This window comes from Drosophila miranda, chromosome XR (genome assembly GCF_003369915.1).
Source record: "Drosophila miranda strain MSH22 chromosome XR, D.miranda_PacBio2.1, whole genome shotgun sequence".
NCBI classification, from domain to species: Eukaryota; Metazoa; Arthropoda; class Insecta; order Diptera; family Drosophilidae; genus Drosophila; species Drosophila miranda.
The window spans coordinates 11,849,109-11,868,161 of NC_046674.1; the positions used below are offsets into that span (position 1 = coordinate 11,849,109).

The 19,053-nt window shown below is 36.0% G+C and overlaps 4 protein-coding genes and 1 long non-coding RNA gene across 5 annotated transcripts; 2 read left to right on the forward strand and 3 right to left on the reverse strand.

Annotated features, from left to right (window-relative positions):
• Nucleotides 1-2,689: 2,689 nt before the first annotated feature.
• LOC117186456 lies at nucleotides 2,690-3,582 on the forward strand. The gene is made up of 2 exons (XR_004471533.1): nucleotides 2,690-2,740; nucleotides 2,908-3,582. It is a non-coding gene; the product is annotated as an uncharacterized LOC117186456 (long non-coding RNA).
• LOC108153332 (mitochondrial import receptor subunit TOM20 homolog B) lies at nucleotides 3,417-4,645 on the reverse strand. Its single transcript, XM_017283249.2, has 3 exons — nucleotides 4,447-4,645; nucleotides 4,308-4,383; nucleotides 3,417-3,823 (listed from the first exon to the last, which is right to left on the reverse strand). The coding sequence occupies exons 1-3, from the start codon at nucleotides 4,574-4,576 to the stop codon at nucleotides 3,529-3,531; spliced, it is 501 nt and encodes a 166-aa protein (XP_017138738.1). The 5' UTR covers nucleotides 4,577-4,645; the 3' UTR covers nucleotides 3,417-3,528.
• A 1,987-nt stretch (nucleotides 4,646-6,632) lies between these two features.
• LOC108153319 (4-aminobutyrate aminotransferase, mitochondrial) lies at nucleotides 6,633-9,353 on the forward strand. Its single transcript, XM_017283232.2, has 5 exons — nucleotides 6,633-6,845; nucleotides 6,924-7,048; nucleotides 7,556-7,727; nucleotides 7,856-8,018; nucleotides 8,172-9,353. Exons 1-5 carry the CDS (start codon nucleotides 6,809-6,811, stop codon nucleotides 9,136-9,138), a joined length of 1,464 nt encoding a protein of 487 aa, XP_017138721.1. The 5' UTR covers nucleotides 6,633-6,808; the 3' UTR covers nucleotides 9,139-9,353.
• An 858-nt stretch (nucleotides 9,354-10,211) lies between these two features.
• On the reverse strand, nucleotides 10,212-18,701 carry LOC108152987 (neurocalcin homolog). The gene is made up of 6 exons (XM_017282717.2): nucleotides 18,676-18,701; nucleotides 17,309-17,372; nucleotides 11,749-11,848; nucleotides 11,027-11,145; nucleotides 10,759-10,947; nucleotides 10,212-10,494 (listed from the first exon to the last, which is right to left on the reverse strand). The coding sequence occupies exons 3-6, from the start codon at nucleotides 11,816-11,818 to the stop codon at nucleotides 10,300-10,302; spliced, it is 573 nt and encodes a 190-aa protein (XP_017138206.1). The 5' UTR covers nucleotides 11,819-11,848; nucleotides 17,309-17,372; nucleotides 18,676-18,701; the 3' UTR covers nucleotides 10,212-10,299.
• LOC108152988 (neuronal calcium sensor 2) lies at nucleotides 13,420-18,704 on the reverse strand. The gene is made up of 6 exons (XM_017282718.2): nucleotides 18,676-18,704; nucleotides 17,309-17,372; nucleotides 15,352-16,402; nucleotides 15,125-15,268; nucleotides 14,322-14,450; nucleotides 13,420-13,705 (listed from the first exon to the last, which is right to left on the reverse strand). Exons 3-6 carry the CDS (start codon nucleotides 15,460-15,462, stop codon nucleotides 13,529-13,531), a joined length of 561 nt encoding a protein of 186 aa, XP_017138207.1. The 5' UTR covers nucleotides 15,463-16,402; nucleotides 17,309-17,372; nucleotides 18,676-18,704; the 3' UTR covers nucleotides 13,420-13,528.
• Between the last annotated feature and the right edge of the window lie 349 nt (nucleotides 18,705-19,053).

Consider the following 19,053-nt stretch of genomic DNA (forward strand, 5'->3'; position numbering starts at 1 on the left):
CAGTTAATCATTAATTCACATGCAATTCGAAAAGTTCAAGGGCAAAAAAAAGGATTTCCGCCACCACATTTAAAAAAACCAGACAGCCCTTTGGTATCTAGAATTTTGAAGATATGGAACATTGTTGTGATTGGATAATTATTACAGCCGGAGTTGAAAATACCAATTAAATAGCCATTTGACTATCTGATCTGTCGGTCTCCTTAAGAACAGGGTATCTTCAATATTTTTTGAGTGTGTCTACCATTCTTTTTGTACATAGACATGTACATACATCTATCTGAGAATTAAGTTGCCATGAATTTTGTTTATTGCCTGACTCTTCTATGCTGGTTAAAGCTGTTGCGGCTACCAAATTCAAGTCGATTACAACTTCATGAAAATGGGAGTAATTTAGCATATTGTGGTTATTTCTTTGTTTGTTGGGGCGTCAAGAGGTACTATATAAATATTTTGTATCCTTTAAAGAACCGGCTATTGAACACTTGCAGTTCATCGTTATCCATATAGCCACTGTCTTTTTAGCAGGAAACATTAGATTGGAAATTGTAATCTATTAATCGAATTTAATTAAACTCTTTCACAATGTTATGCAACCGCTTATCACGTCCACATAGATTTTTAAATTTATTTCTGTAGTATTAGACCACTATATATGCATGTATGTACATATCTCAGAGCTTGTACGATTTTGTGTTATTATTAGTAACCAAAAAAAAACATCACTTGAACATACACATACTCGTGCATCCAAGACGTACATAGTATACATTTGTATGTCGTATCCTCTATGGCATATTTATGTATGTGAGAAGAACGTCGCTTTTAGATGGAAACACATTTTTTTATTTATTCGATTGAAAGCTCTTCACGCGACCGACGCGAGTCTCTCAGTACAGGACGAGTATTATATCCCGTTATAAACCGCAGTCGAAGAGAGCTGAAATTTAACTGTTCCTTAGCCTTCTTCTAGGCGCCTGTCGCCTGTGTTGGTTGCGTGGACTGGACTCCCGATATCATTTCAATTTATGTTGTAACAACCGTAAATTTCTTTCTTTAGAAGTCATACAAGTTGCGCGCCAACAATAAGGGTTCGATTCGAATCCGGTTGCAGGGGAAATCTAGCGGCAGGAGAAATTGTACATATCTGTTAATATAATGGGACATTTTAAGGACATTTCTTCGAGAAATTTCCCTCAGAGGGACATTTTTACAGCGATAGGGAATTTAGGGAATAGTCTACCATAATGACAGGAAAACAGTTTTATTGCAAGGTTAATTTACCATAAAGGAAGGACTTACCATAAAGAGTTGACGGATAATTGACTATAAAGGAAGGATAACAATTTTATTGCGAGGGTGACTTACCATAAAGAGTTGACGGATGATTGACCATAAAGGAAGGATAATAATTTTATTGCAACAAAAATTAGCCATACAGCAAGGATATGATTTTATTCCATGGATAAACTACAAAGGGCGGAAAATAGTATTATTTCAACGAGAATTGAATTTTATTGCAAGGATTTACCATAATTTATAATACAATTTACCATACTTTTCAAATGCCACAGTGCAGGTGTGTTAAAATTTCCTTTTTATACCCGATACTCAAAAGAGTAAGGGGGTATATTAGATTTGTGCGGAAAATGGATGTGTGTAACACCCAGAAGGAATGTCACGCCTGTCCGTCCGTCTGTACATCCCGATGAGCGCCTAGATCTCAGCGACTGTAAGAACTAGAGCAAATACATTTCTTATGCAGAATCCTGTAATATCACATTGTTACAAGCGCATTTCATTAAGTAAATCAGTGGCATCCACAATTTTGGAGATACGAGAAAATCAAAAACGCAGAATCGTAGAGAATAACCAGCACATTGCTGAATCTGCATCAGATCGGATCATTGCAGAGGCTACGAAACGTCTGTCTCTCTCTCTCTCAGACTTTTCATCGTGCAGTGTGTGATCTGTGGTGTGAGAGTAGAAAATAAGGGACAGACGTAAAGAAAAATTAAAAATAGATCAAATCTAATATATAACGAGGGAGAACGTTGTCAAACCCGATACTTAGTCAGTATAGAGAGACGGCGCTAACTTTGAACGACAAAGAGTGCGTGCGAGAGAGACAGAAAATCAGTCAGAACGTGTAGGGCGCTGTGTATCCACTGTATATGTAGGATTTGCTCCTTTTGTTTATAATAATAATCCGATCTGATCCAGATTCGGCAATCTGGTAAATCTTTAAAATTGTGGTTGCCACAGATTTACGTTCATTGTGGGAGCGGAAGGGGGGCGCGAGCTAATACACATGTATCAGCGACATATCACAGAAGTCTGGATACAAAATGTCGTTGCTCTACCTCTTATAGTCCCGAGCACTAGACGCTCATAGGGACGGACATACATACATGGCTCAATCGAGTCGTCTATTGAAGCTGATCAAGAATTTTTATACTTTATGGGATCTGAAACATTTTCGTCTGTACGTTACACACATCCACTTTCACCACAAATCTAATACACCACTATTCTCATTTTGAGTATCGAGTTTAAAAAGCTCACAAACCTTGTTTACGAACATTTTGTTTGGCGAAAAATCAATTCGTACCTCTTGCGAGCAGCGAAACCAAACGACACATAAAATATCACATAAAATATATGATACATATACTGATTGAGTACCGGCCATAAAGTAGAGCCTCGATCCTTGCCGTTGTCCTTGCCCGATCGTCTTCAGGTAATTTTATCGTCAGATTTTCAGCTTGCTGGAAGAATGACAGAAAAAATATCGCTGTATTGTTCAATTCATTTATTTTGCTTTACATATAATTATTCTGGTAGATATGATTTAATGTTTGAATTTATTTATTTTTATTTGTACTTTTTTGTTTTGAACGTTTAAAGGTTTAGAAAGAGGTTCGATTCGGCGTTACCTCTCAGAGGGCATCCTCGCCATAGGGAGCTCCGAATCCACCCACTCTTAGGTGCAAAAGTGGTCCATCATTCGGGGGAAGAGAGAACTTCTGTCAAGAGTCGATTCAGATTTCATCAAGGGTGTCTGGAGCGATGTGAACGCTTTCAGCGATATCCAAGGAGTACCAGAGTCCACAGCTCGCAGACCGTTATTTGCGTATGGCACAAAGATATTTGGTAACAACTTTTTAAAATTTCTTATTTTTAATATACATACATCAATTTATTGAGGCCGTTACGTGTTTTATTTTGTATGGCGATTAATTTATTATAACTCCATTCCTGGTTTGATTAATGTTGAGTTAAGCTAGTAAACAGATATCGTAATTATTTTTCCTATTTACGTGGGCCTGACGATCTGCTTTACTAAGTATAGCATGCGATTTAACAATTTTTGCGTCACGGCCGCACACAAGAAAAATAATGGGTACATGCGTGAATCTTTAGTTTACGTACATTTATTTGTATGTATTGGAAACGTAACTAAAATATGAGGCCCTTAATTTCTATTGTTGAACATTTTATTATAGTATTTACGGCCATCTCCAATTTTTATTCCAGGTCATCAATTCCAGCTCCCGATGAGCTGTCTAGCATTTTGCTGTCCACTTGTTGTCCGCCCACGTTGACCTGTATATCGTTCGACTCCGCAGCTCGGTTCCCGAATTCCTGCATTTTTACAATCAACATTGCAAATACTTGAGCTGGGAGGGACGATTGTAGCACTTGCAGCAAACGTGCCGGCTGGCCGCAAACAACAATCGCGTTTGCCAAATGCTCTACGCCAGTTTCGAAATCTCCTCTGGCTATAAGGGTTTCACCCAGCTGAATTTCTTGTAGAAAATATCTGAAAGATTTAAATAAAAATGTATTTGATTAAATGATTTTGTATTATTGGAAAACTACACTATACATATAACCAGGCTGAATAATAATACATCGATTGTGTAGCCGATCGGTAGAATATGTTGAAGGAAAACTTGCTTCGTAGAGTTCAAAACACGACCTATAGGCATAGATGGACATAATTGATTGCCAATTGTTGTTGCCCAAGAAACACCGCATGCTACTAACACCGTTACTACAGGCTAATCACCTCTGGTGTTGACTCATTAAGAGCGTGGAACGAACTGTATGAATCTAGATAACTGCAGATCCCTATGCGAATTACACTTCAATTAGCCGAATAATGTGTTTCTTTACAGGTCTACGAAAAATCGTTTGTTCTGATTGTGCGTACACACATATATGTGCATGCATATGTGAAATGTATTACACTTCTGCACGTGCTGTCTTTCTTATATAATATGTTTTGGAGTAGATTTACTTACTTTTCAATAGCTTCATGGTCATTTAAATTTGGAATTCCTGCCTTAGTATTTCCAGTTTTTTTGCTGCGGCGGCGACCTATTCATATATTAAAATACCATGTTTCATTCAAGTTAACCATTACAAATAGGGTAATCTTACGCTCACGGACTTTCTTCTTATATTCTGGGTCATTTCGGCGTTTCTTGTCAAAGTAGATGCAATATCCAATGAACAAAGTTCCAGCAACCCCAGCCGCAATTCCAATTGCAGTTTTATTCATTTCGAGCATATCAAAAAATATTTCTCCGCTTAAACTATATGTATGTGTATTTTTTTATCACATCAAATGCAAACGATATTTTTGCTTTCCAAACCGACTCTGTTCTGTGTCAAGTGACAACTAGATTCATTGAAAGATTCAAAACAATGGAATTGGCACAGTGTTATTTCTGATGGGATATGTACAAATTAAAAAAAAAGCCTCTAATTAATATGAATGTCTTAAGTATTCGGATTTAAATTTATTGAAAAATATATATATCAGCTCTGAAATAGTTTAAACATTTTTTACCAGAAATTATCACCATTTTCAGGCAAACAACAGCATTGAAGCTATGCGATTTCTACAATGTGCATGATGCCACTGTTTCTATTCCAAAATGTTCGGATCGATCACATCGGAAATACGGCTTCAGTCAAAAGAACGCTAGCTTCTAAAAAGAAGAATAAAAAGAGAAAGTGGTAATAATTATAGACATCCTTTTACGTTACTAAGCACTAAATATCTCCACATGGCGGATTTGTCAAAGCTCCACAAATAGGATAATGAAAAAGCTGTACAGCAATCTATTTGTATGATTTTAGATCAACTCGCAAAACGCAAAACGTGCAACCGTGATTCGGGAGTCTCGGACTTAAAGCTTGCAAAATGTATTTTTTCTCCTAATGGGGTTGGTTCTACCGAAAGAACGGCACAATTATAAGGAGGATACTATTTTAGGCAGACACTAAATTGGTTGGTATTACACAACATAGTAGCCAGAAAAAAGAGAACAATTTCCCGTGGTTGGTTACTGCCTCTCGCAGTCTGCTTCTTTCTCCCAGTGTGTCTTAAAAGCATATGTTGACTTTTCATATCTGGAATATGCTCAATGTACCAACTCTTTTATCTGTCTTCACCACTCGCTTTTGCCCATCATACCTTACCTTAAGGTGTTTGATATTGTATTAAATTGATAACTTCAAGCAGGAAAAATAAAAAAATAAATAAATAATAAAATAAATAAAAAAAAGGAAAAATAATAGATGACTTATTGATGCATTACCATAAATTGTATACCATTACCAGGGCAGATTAGCTTGTGCCGTATTTAAAAATATTTTGTTTAACCCAACATCAAATTTTGCTCTGAAATAATTGGGCAACAACACATTGCGTTTTCGTGCTAACAGCTGACGCAGCCCGATTCGGATATCGATTCGACATTTTTGCGCACAACAGCGTGTGTTCGTACCAGCTCGGATTGGATTGGACTCGTAACATACGCGTAAAAGAAAATCTGGATAAATACAGCTATTCACCGACACAATTAATTTAAAACGTAAGTGTAATATATTAATTTTTTTCTTTTTGCTACAAAGCAATCAGTTGAAAAATGCATTATTTTTATCACGCCGTATATTTACGAAGTAACCATGTCATCTGTTTTTGCGTGCCAGGTTCGTTAAGAAAACAGAACATATCGATACAAAATATTTGTGAAAACGGGAGCACGTAAAAACGAAACGTTTTGGCTGAAAACGCAAAAGTAAGTAAAACGGGAGACTGCCAACTATTAAAAATGTATATTTATGTGGTGTATGCAAATCAATTTTGAAAGAATCTTGCGATTTGCAAACACTTTTGGAGCACATAACTGGAGCATGGCTAATAACACTATGCAGTACCATATTTACGCTTCGAACCAAACCAAATTTTTCTAATAGGTTTGGGGCTTAAAAATCTGTAATAAACTGTGGTTCTTTTTATGGTCAAGTTTTTACAAAGTTTTTAAAGCAAACATTTTGAAAAAAAAAAAAATTGCAGAAAATTATCAGTTTTTCTTTATATTATATTTTCCAGAAACATGAAAGTAAATAGCAGTTTTTAAAATTTAAAAAAAAATCCTTAGCAAAGAAAAAAACCCGTAATTCATATAAACAAATTTAAATCGAAGCGCAATTAAAAGGTTCAATTTTGTTGCCTAGTGTAATCAGCTTTATTAAATTTAAAATATTTATGCTTTCATGTGAAGTTACATATGTAAACGACGCATAACCATGATGTATTCTACTCTGTTGCCTAATTCGGAGATAGCACATTTTGATTTTTGTAGATCCAAACAAGGATACATACAAACAAACTTAATTTATACGTGTGCTTTCTGCATAATAATCTTTTTTCTGTTGAATACTAGTGGCGCTTCAGCTCTCTTATTGATCAATTCGTTCATAATAAATAAAAAAAAATCAAAAGATAACCATGAGGCATTTGTTATTGAATACATTGATAAAGCAAAGTTCGTAAAAGCTACATATACAAATGCAGATATGTATCACAGTTCGTTAAAATTAATTAAAACAAATTTTGTTTTTAGATGTGTATCGATTGGGCTGTAATAGATACTCAACTCTCCAAGAGCCCAAGGAACCTATTGTGAAAAGCAAGGCCATACCAGGACCGAAGTCCCTTGAGCTAAAGGATAAACTGGATGCTGTTCAGGTGATTTGTATTTTGTATTCTCAACATGCATACAATACATTCTTTGGCTCATAGTTTAAAGCATGATGTGCTAAGAGTCTAAAAGAATAAACGTGATGACCGGCCAGGAAGCGAAAGTGAACATCCTTTTTTATACAATTTATGTAATGGGTACACAATTCTACAAAACAAAGGAAAAACAAAACCTGCATAATGTCATACAGTCGGCTTAGTGATTATTTAATTCAACTTTTTCCAGGTGTCCTTTCTTTTTAAATGCTCTTGTTTCGTTTCCATGACGAATTTTCCATCGATTTTTCTCCGGCTTTTTCATTTGGGTTGTCAATGGCAACGGTTGACTTCAGACTAAAGAGCGATATGATTTATATACTCGTATCAGTCTGAAAATGTTTTTACTATTATTATGCCCATACCCATTAGTTGTTATTATTATTAAGTATGGATTATCAAAAAATATGTATGTATATTAGTCGTAATGTTTAACAAGAGCAAACACTTCTTTTACAGAGCACCGGTACCATACAGTTGTTTGCCGATTACGAGAAGTCCGCTGGAAACTACATTTGCGATGTTGACGGAAATGTATTACTGGATGTTTACACCCAAATTTCCTCTGTACCTTTGGGCTATAATCATCCCAGACTCATTAACGTTTTCAAAGATGAGAAAAATCTAAAAAGTAAGTTTCAAGCATTTTTTGATGTGGTTCAATGGGAAGATAAAGGAACGATTAATTGCATTCGCTTGCATTTCTTTGTTTTTTAAACATAGAAAAGTATACTATGAATAATTCTTTCGTGCTTTCAGCTTTAATCAACAGACCCGCACTTGGGGTTTTTCCCGGAAAAGAATGGCCGGAAAAACTTCATTCTATTTTGATGAATATTGCCCCAAAAGGATTAAATAAAATTACTACTATGATGTGTGGGTCATGTTCAAACGAAAATGCATATAAAAGCATTTTTATATGGTAAGTTTGTTTATGGTTCTGTTTTATTATGGGAAATAAAAGAAAACCTTCTGTCCGTTGCCAACGGTAATCATCCTTAAGGCGGGGGACTTGTTATGAGCGATTAAAACCACTTCAACATATATTTCTAATTCTTAAACAAATTTTTTCCAGGTATCAAAATAAAGTTCGTGGAACGGCAGCCTTTACGGAACAGGAAAAATGCTCGTGTATGATAAACCAGGCCCCAGGCTCCCCCCAACTAAGCATTTTATCATTCAAAGGAGCCTTCCATGGTCGCACCTTAGGAGCACTCTCCACAACTCATTCAAAGTATATTCATAAAATGGATATTCCATCATTTGATTGGCCTGTAGCATCATTTCCCCAATACAAATATCCTCTAGATGAAAATGTGGCGGAAAACAAAAAAGAAGACCAAAAGTGTCTGAGTGAAGTGGAAGATCTTATTGAACAATACACAAAGAAAAGCAATCCCGTTGCCGGCGTTGCTATCGAGCCTATTCAGAGCGAAGGAGGTGATAATGAAGCGTCGCCAGAGTTTTTCAGAGGCCTTCAAAGTATTTGCAAGAAGAGGGGTGTTGCCCTCTTAATCGATGAAGTTCAGACTGGAGGCGGCGGCACTGGCAAGTTCTGGTGCCATGAACACTTTAATTTCGAGCAACCGCCCGATGTTGTTACCTTTAGCAAAAAGTTACAATTAGGTGGCTATTTCCATAATGATGATTTTGTACCCAATGAGCCATATCGAATTTTTAACACTTGGATGGGAGACCCGGGAAAGGTGCTTCTGTTGGAGGAAATCATAAAAGTAATACAGGAGGAAAAGCTATTGGCTAATGTAAATGAAACCGGGAAAGTTCTAAAAGACGGTTTATTAAACTTGGAAAAGGAATTCCCGAATATTCTTAACTCAACCCGTGGACGCGGAACATTTTTGGCTATTAATTGCACCAATACAAATGTGAGAGATCGTATTATAACCGCTCTAAGGCATACCGGTGTTCAAACAGGTGGATGTGGAGATATATCCATTCGCTTCCGTCCAGCCTTAGTGTTCAAGAAATACCATGCCAACATTGTTCTGGACCGCTTCAGAACAGTTTTGAAATCACTCTAAGATTATTGAAAAGTTAAATGAATGTGCTCTGAATATAGAAAATGAATGCTTATATAATATTCTATGCAAAGGAATAGAGAAGTCAATTGATATGGCTGATTTGTTTTATCTTGTTGAAATTGTATTTATATTATTCTATACCATTGTGAAAATATATTTTAAAAACTGTGCGCTTCCATAGGACTCACTTTTTTGCTTATACACTTGAATGAAACTCGACCTGGCCTCTGCTTTCCATAGACTTATATGTATAATTGAAGGATTAAAGTGTGCTTAAAATAAATATGGGGGTCAGACGGCTACTAATGTTGTATTTTAAGAGTATAGCCGATACATTTCTAGCATCACCGAACTGGGTTTGTGATAGTTCAGTGATATCACACAATTTTGACGGCACGATTGTTAATTTTTGAGGGTTTCTGTCGACATCTAAAGAAAAAGTTTGCTAAAAAGTCACCTGCACTTCGATTCCGCATATATTGGCCCTGCCCTTAGTGAAGGTCGAATGTCGGGCGGTAATTTATATTAATAAGACGCGTTACAGATTATATGTGCTTTCTGTCGCTCGGAGCTTCCATTATCACCCTTTATCTAGATGTGATATGCGCTGTTACCAAATGTGCTGTCACGGCGTATGTAGGCGACGCAAGACTTTTGGACTTACAACTTCTAATATACCATCTTTGGAACTGATCTTTGGCATTGATTTAATTCTGGACATGGGACAGTCCTATAGCTAAGCAGATCATTTGATCCAGACATCGGCTATATCGGAACGTATGCAACGAACACCAACGATGTACTATGGGTACTAATAAAGACACTGAATATTCTCAAATGAGGTAACACATCTAGAGTCACTTACCGACCACATGGTTTATCTGCATGTCGTGCAAATACCTTACCACCTGCCTTACCGATGCACCAGAAGTAACCAGACATATCACCATTTCAGCATTTTCAGTTCAAAAGAAAAATATAAAAACGTATGTATGGTGGTTCGAAAAAGACAAATTTAATAATTTAAATATTATATAATATTATAAGAACTATTTATTAAAAAGAAATTTACATAATTTCCACACTGAAATAAAAACAATTTAATTTGCAATTACACTATACAATTAAATGATTATTGCTTGCTTTTCAATATTATTTCAGTTAATGGGACTGTGGATCACACTGTAATAATCGAACTATTGAAGGATCACTTTTGGCTCCTTCTATAAACTCTTCCAAGCTTAATTTCCCATCTTTGTTTCGATCCATTTGGCGAAATATCTTGTCCGTTCGTTTTTCTGGAGTGCTTTCGTCCTCTGGCATTTTCATGACCGAACCAACCATTTTATATATTGCCTAATGGAGGAAAAATAAAGTAGTATTAAACATTTCCTAGATGATTCATTTCCAAGGAACTGGCAAGCGGTAATCAGTTTATTTTTAACATCAGCGATCTAGGGATTCTATTGTATTTGTCTATCGCGCTCTCTTCCAGTGTGGCTAAGCAGCATGTATTCCCGACTCTCTCTTTTTCTAGCGCTCTCCCAGTGATACTTATATAGATGTTTAGTCGCTTCTCTTAACAAAGACTCAAAAATATTATTTTTGTTAAATACTTACTGTAACGATTTCCAGCATTTCTTGCCGCGATATGTATCCGTTTCCATCTAAATCATACATGGAGAATGCCCATTTCAGTTTTTGCTCGAGTTTACCTCGTGATGTCACACTTAGTGCGCACAAAAACTCTCTAAAGTCTATGGTGCCATCGCCGTTTGCATCAAACGTCCTAAAAACGTGTTCTGCAAACTAATGAGAAAATCAAAGAAAATGTTTTTAGCTTATTGGGCTGTTTGGTAATCTGGAAATTATCTGGAAAACTATTTACCTTGCTTGCATCGCCATATGGAAAGAAGTTTCCATATATCTTTTTGAACTCCTCTACAGACAAATGACCACTTGGGCAGTCCTTAAGAAAACCTTTATACCATTCTTGGATTTCAGCATCTGAAAAATGATTATAATAAATCATAAATTCGGCATAAATATTTTTCTAGAGCTCCGGAGGCCTAAGAATAGCAAGCAGTTGTCGTGACGCAGGAAGTGTATGAAACCTAGAAGGAATACGTAGCAAAGAGCCGGATGTGTACGGAATCGAGCCAGATTGGTCGGGAAAACCCGCTCAAGTTGTTGCCCCCAAAAACGTCACGGAGACCAAGTTTACGAAGAAATTCTAGCCTTCCCTCTAGACATCATGCGGAAATGATCGACAAAAGTAAGCCGGGAAAACCCGAACCCTAGCCCCTCGTATGGTTTGAACCATCAACAGCTGACATATAAGAGGTGCATTAGAAAAAAAAACAATCGCAGACCGCAGACGAGTACGGTGTCTCCGCAAAATAAAGAGTGTAAATCCAGGAACAAATAAGATCCATTAAGCATCAAATTAGCGTATCTTAAAGTATCCATACGTGGGTGATTCTTCCGTCTCACTCTCTTTCTCTTCCAGCGAGGCTAAGCAGTTAAGGGTGAGTTTTCATGTGGCGCAGTTACGCGAAGAGAGCGCCTAAATTCTCTCTATATCGTTAAATATATAAATTAAAAACTTACCTGTGAATTCTGTGTTTTGTTTAAGGTCCTCCAAAACTTCCGGCTTAAGTTTACTATTTTGCTTTCCCATTTTTTTAGACCAATTTCATTATAGAGTAATCTGTAAATGTAATATACATATATAAGATTAAGAAATATCTGAAGAAATTATTACGAGTATTAATAAAGTGAATCGGTCAAGTCAAACCCATTTGTCCACGCCAGCGAGTCTCGAACAGATCCTCAGTACTATGTAAGCCCGACCGTAACTGAGACTAGTAAATAAGTAAAGACTGCAACAATTTCGCTCAAAAATCGCAACACAAGACCCTGGCCTTACGAGCAGGCAGAGGAGTTCAAATACAGCAAGGGAACTGTTTTTTTTTAACAGGAGTTAACAGGTTGCTAGTTTTGGTTGCTGGGTTGAACCCAACCTAGCGATCATTGAGCATACGTGCTTCAGTGTCAACGGACGTGTATGTGGAAATTTGGAAGCTATAGCTGGTCTACAGATTCTATTGCCACGTTCTTTTTGTCGAATACGCCGAAGCTCGAAACTTGATCATGAGATATTGGGAGATTGGGAGCGTAATGCAGAGGAAGCAGACTACGCAAAGTAAAATATGTCCAGAATCTGATATATGTGATGCCAGCACATCCTTTACTCGGTTTTCAGCACACACTGCACGCTGTTAAAAAATCGCATAAGTTTTTATCAGAAGTCACCTACGCACAATAGGGCCGATGTATTAGTATAAGTATAAGTACAAGAATAAGTATAGGTATAAGGAAAAGTATAAGTAGACCTTGAGGAATATTTTGTCTGTGTTGGGTTTCGGTTACTAATTGTCAGGTTACCACTAAAATCAAACCACTCTTATCATAACCTCTTTGTCCCCACACAGAGCTACTTTCGACTGACTTCTACTGACTTCCAAGCCTTCCGAAACCTTCTTTCTATGCCAAATATTCAAAACATTTCTTTCCCATTCGCGCTCGCCAACAACAAAGACCACGTTCGACTTATCATCTTGCTGCTATGATCGTCTCTGACCGAGTCTCTCTGTACACAGTCTCTGACCAACACGAGCACAGCAATAGAACATGAAAGCGACAAGAAAACCAAATAGAATAGCCAGAAAGTGGAGACACTATCGGCAGAAAGGCAGACACAGCCAGCAAAGAATCATATACTGAGAAAAATCTCGTAGTCATTTAATGCACAGCCAATGAGAAAAATTGTATGTATCGAACTCTACTTCAAAAACGAAACTGGCCAGAGAGCTAGTTAGAAATGGGACCATGAGCACCGCTTACATAAATCACGTGTCGGGGTCACCAAAATTTTGTGAGCTGTCGAGAATATTCGAAAATAAAAATTGACATTGCTCCCAATCAGTTAGGTTATTAGTTTAAGACAGAGTTGATGATTAGACAATGCATTAAAAAAAAAAGAAGACTTAAAAAAAGGAATAGCCTCTTAAACTCTATAAATATATATTATTAAAAGTTATTAAAAGATATCGTCGTAGCAGATACTAGATAAAGAGCATTTATTAAAGTTAAGAGTTTATATTAGCTGCGGCTCCGCATTGGGCCCAGTGATATTAGCATCCCCATATTAGAGTAGTTTTGATATTTGACCAAGTTTAGATGTAATTCTAAATTGGAATGAGACTTATACAATGCAAATATTTTAATGATTCCATAGTTTAATTTTAGTATAAGAAATATAAATTAAATATTTATACATTTCATTACTGATTTCATCAAATACACACATATTGTAGGATATAATTGTTTATGGCGCCAACATTTTGGACAACTCTTCATCTTGTAAGCATCCTTTTAAAAACTCATCTTGCGTTAATTGACCATCATTATTTTCGTCCATCTTAGCAAATATATTTTTTGCTCGTTCTTCCGCGGAGTCTGCAGGACGATTGGATGAGCACGCTCCAAGCATATCATAAATTGCCTGTAACAATACACAAATGTATGAATGAGGAATATTCTAGCAAGTCAAAATATAAGGTGTTTTTTCTAAATTGCTGAGACCATTCATTTAATATTTAAATGTTTTAGATATAGCAGAGCAACTTGGAGAAATTTTAAACGTCGGGAATAATTTCAGTTTTTATTTAGGGAACTATTGAGAAATTAGCAAAAAACTAACCCTGAAAAAGTACGATGTAGACAATCAAGTGTGCCATCGGGATCACAAGAGAATAAAATGAAGTGCTATACGACTTCAATGCAAGATATGGATAAGGTTATGCTACGGGAGAATTTTTACTGGAAGACTGCTTCAACTGAATACTAGCAACATCATTAATGTTTACGCCACTCATTTACGAGCATCAGTGTGCCTCGTCAAGCACACGAAATGTATTTTGTTGTTAGCATTCGTGAGACCGAGACTTAATCCCAGTTTAAAGTCGAGCAACAATGTGTCTCGTCATGCACACGACATGTATTTTGCTTTTACATTCTCGAGCATTTTGTTTTGCATTATTCCCCATGCGGGTCTGGATCGCTTCAATGGGAGTAGGTTTAATCAAGGACGTGCCCTAGTTGGTTGTTAAATTTCATACCTGAACAATTTTGGTCATTTCTTGTATGTCTATGACACCATTTCCATCAACATCGTACATTCGAAAAGCCCATTTTAGCTTTTCTTCTGGTGTTCCGCTTGAAGTAACATCTATTGCAAGTAAAAATTCCTGAAAAAGAAAGATGTTGTTTCCGTAGAGATTTAATAATTAGTATATTTTACTTTAGCACTAACTTCGGACGAATGGATTTAAATATGAAAAGCCTGACAATGGTTATCACACAAACACAAATCCGGCCACGAAAAGAGAACTAACTAACCGAAGAAATTAACCTACTAACCAGTAACAAGGCCAACGACCCCACAAATCTATTATAAAATCGAAGAGATGTGCAATAGGCAAGCCCCGCCCCAAGACACGTGTTTTAGCCTAAATGACTCGAGTACCTTTAACCATATATGTACATATGTATCTGATCTGGAGCTGGAGCACCCCCAATTCGGTGCGTGTGTACTTATGCTTTAGGGACCCCCAAATTATTAATTTATGGGAGTTTTCCCTTGTGCCCCCCTTGGATGGAAAAAACGAAGTCTGAATATTAAATACGATTCCATTTATGTGTGAATTTTAGTGTACATTTATTCAGGAGGATGGACATAGCTGAATCGCCTAGAATATATGTAGCTTTTCGTGTTTAAAACTCTTACTTCTGCCTGTTGCAGACATCTGCACGAATAAAAATACAAAAAAAAACCCACTCCCCAAACACAGCAGATGTTAGGAATCGGAAAATGTAGCATGTGTGTGTTGTTTTCTGAATAGAATAAAAATAAAACAATTACCTTGAAGTCGATATATCCATTTTTGTCCATATCAAATGTACGAAAAACATGGTCACAAAATTCCTCCGCATTTCCGGATGGAAAAAACATTTTATACATATCGACAAATTTTGCTGGCGTCAAACGCCCGTTCGGGCAATCTTGCTATATACAAAAAGAAAACACAATTAGACCGTTTTTGTTGTTGTTCCAAGCCACAAGGGTCGTCGCAAGTGTCGTTTACTCACCTTAAATCCTTTATACCACTCTTTAATGGTGGCTTCATCGTATCTTGTGTGGGTTTTCAAAAACTCCATGTCTTCTTTAGTTAAACGGTCTTTACTACTCAAGCATCCCATTGTTTTGCTTTGCACTGTTCTGTTAGTAACTTACTAAAGGCTTATACTTATTTATTTCAATATATTCTAAACGTATTCAATGGCTTTTCCTTGCCAGTACTTTTCACATTTGACCTGGTGTTTGTTTTTGAACAAAAACCAACTTTAAATCGATATTTTCGAAAGCATCTTATTGCATTACGTTAACGTTAACGCTCCGGTGTGCATGAATTTATCAATTAAACCACGATATAAAGCACACATATAACGTTTGATCGAGCGACGACTCGACTCGTCAATTTTTCTTTATAATACGTGAGGAAAAAAAAATTGTATTGGACTCTATTAACTTGTATATTTCATTTCCAACCTGATGTGTACCAAAGGACTGAAGGAATCGGGCGTTCAGGCGCATGCGCGTAAATTCTCGTCTCTATACAGGACGATTATTGGTTAACCATATTTTTCTCTACACGCTAAGGGTTCTTTTAGCTTCTTTTTGTGTGTTAAGCATAACGAAATAGGGTTGCCAAACTGTTACAGTTTTTTCGATTAATTTTTATGTAATGTCTGGTCAGATGAATATCAAAAACTTATTCTTTTTTGTTTGTTAACAAATTTAATTCTTACCTGCTTAAAATGCTTAAGATTCACCAAATCATCATTTTAAAAATACATTCATACATTCTGCCATAGGCACAATTCACCAAATATTAATTTGGCGCTAATACAAATGTAACTTAAATATATAAAAATAATTTCATTTGTAAAGATTAATTAGCTCTTTCTCTCTCTACTGGAAAGGATCTGCTGCTATTCTTAAGACAAACTTCGTTCACAGCAAGAAATTCATTTACAAAAAAACTTTAACAAGTAACTTATTTTAGTTCATTTGTTACTTAATAAATTTTAATTGTTCTGCTATGGGCGTTGCAACAGTAAATCGACAGCAAATCCCGAGCTGAAACATTTAATATTCAATACTTTTCATAATTGCATAAATGTTTTAATTTGTGCATTAGAAATTACGCGCTTATTATCACGTAGTGAAATTATATTGAGCAATTAAGGCAGAAAGCTCTAAAAAAAAAAGAAAGATAATTGGTACGAAAAAAAAACCCCATGATCATTATCGGATTAGTCTGCCAAGTTTATTTCATCGATTTAGAGAATTCTAAACATTCGGTTTGGTCTCATTTGGTGAAATCTTTCGATCGCACCTACAACTACATTACAGCTTCTCTGAAAACTAGTCTCTTTTTGGGTGACTAAAATTAGCCACAGACTTTTAATTTGTATGCATATATGTATATGCAAATATCACAATATATTTTTCTTTTTGGTTTTTGCATGTCTGAGAGAGATTTAGTAAAGATAAATTCCATAGCTATATGGATTTAAATTAAGCAGCTCAGATTACAATCAGATCACTGTATCATAACAAATCAAAAAGGTCGAATGCAAGACTAATAGCAACGAACCTTTATTAATTTCCATGCAGTAGTTTTTAATACAAGGGCTCTTTGTCAATATATCTTCGCCTCGCCATCCTCGCTATTAAACAGTTTAAAAAAAGGAACCATTTAATATAAAAAAAATGTTTGTCTGCTGAGATCTGCTGCTGTAGAACAAGTAAAGCTTAGATCACCAGTTTATGAAATACGATTAGCATTTGAAATCGATGTTTATGTACGAGTAGTATTGCTTTTTTTGGTATCAGGGCCTAAAGTTTAATTGCCTTTTAGGCGGCCCAAAATGAACAAATCTGCGCGCAACCCGAGCAATAGCCCTGCGCTGACGCTTGGAGCAATTAATGGGGTATCCATGCAATAATTTACACTTATGAACTATGTTTTATTTTACTCACATCATAAGGTTTTCCGTCTTGCAATCCAAAGACCATTATTGACCACATAAAGGTTATTGAGTTGCTGTAAATATGAGAATTAAAATGTTGCATTTAATAAAAGTAATTGCAATGTGTTTGGCCTATTATGTATAAGATGTGCGGCACTACTTATTATTAGATATACTATACACACTTATTATTAGATACTAGCAAATACTTATTAATAAGTATACAAATACTCATCGTTTTCTTATATTTGTATAGTGATAGTTATAATGAAACCACTGAAAAATTATACTATTATATTACTTAAGCCCTGCAGTGGAATTTTAGATTTTCGCATTGTTTTAATCGATAATTTTCCTGCATAAAATACGAATATGTATTTTTTCCAGTAGAATTCAGGTCATTGAGATTTATAGAGAACCTAATAAATACCTTTCTATACTTTAACCCCATATTAAATGCGGTTTCTCTCTGCAGTTACGCACAAACTTGGAATCTTCAAAATTGCATAAGCTTTTGCACAAAATCTGATTGCTCCAGAGCCTAATCTAGAGGGAGAGTCTCCATAGAGAGAACGAGAGCTCTCTTTAAATAAGTGGCAGACCTGAAAACTCACCTTAATGCTAGGCCACTCTGGGAGAGAGTGTGAAAGATAAGAGCTACTTTATACTGGCTATAATAATGATTCGATTGCCACGATTTTGCATACGACAAAACCCCTATTAGCATTACCCCTAGCGGCATTAGCGGTGTTCTTTTACCTTGCACATTTTAGGGGACACATTTTTAATCAGTTTGATTTAATTCAGTATGAGGAGTCTGAACACAAAATTTGGTTACTTTAGCACTTATAGTCTCTGAGAACTAGGCGACAAACAAGATGAAGGCACGGACGGACAATATCGTCTCGGCTAATGATGCTGGGCAAGAATACAGCAATTCAATATTATGAGTATTACCTCGTATAAAAAACAAACATTCAGATAAAGCGTCCGCCTTGTCCTTTGGTAGCGCAAGGACGACACCCAGTGGTGGACGATTTCACTAGAGCAAACGAGTCGCATGCTCACGACCGAACGAATGCGAATAGTTGTGCACAAATTTATGTATGTACATACATATGTACATAATAGGTACGTGCAAGCTCCTTAATATATAGAGTATATATGAATGTACGTATTTTAATTCTGATCGTTGCGTGTATTAATTTATACATATGTTCACTATTCTATGTTTTTAATGCACCTGCATGTGTATATATGTATGCATGTTATATGCACATATACTACAATGAGCGATATTTACATTTGTTTGCACATCCGTGTCTGTTTACGGATGCATAATTAACATTTTCACAATTCTGTATATATATATTTTACCTGAATACGAGTTACACATTCATTTTATGCACATTTTTCTTAAAACAAAATGTTTCACTGCTCCAAATTCAATAAAACTTATTTCGCCCAAAACACACACAATCAATACAAAAATTTTAGGGGTGGCCAGTGAGACCGCGGACTTAACGATAAAATGTACGGTCCGACCCTCAGAAATATACCAAAATATATCGTCTCATTTTCAAAATATACCGTAAATATACTGACGAATTCAAGTTCTGTTATACATATTCCTCGTTTTTGATATTGCGTCGAATATTACTAGCTAGATAGATCTCTCAGCTCTGGATACATAATTTTATATGATTAATTAACCTATTGTCTCCTTGACTGGTTTATTTTAAAAACTTTCTTTTA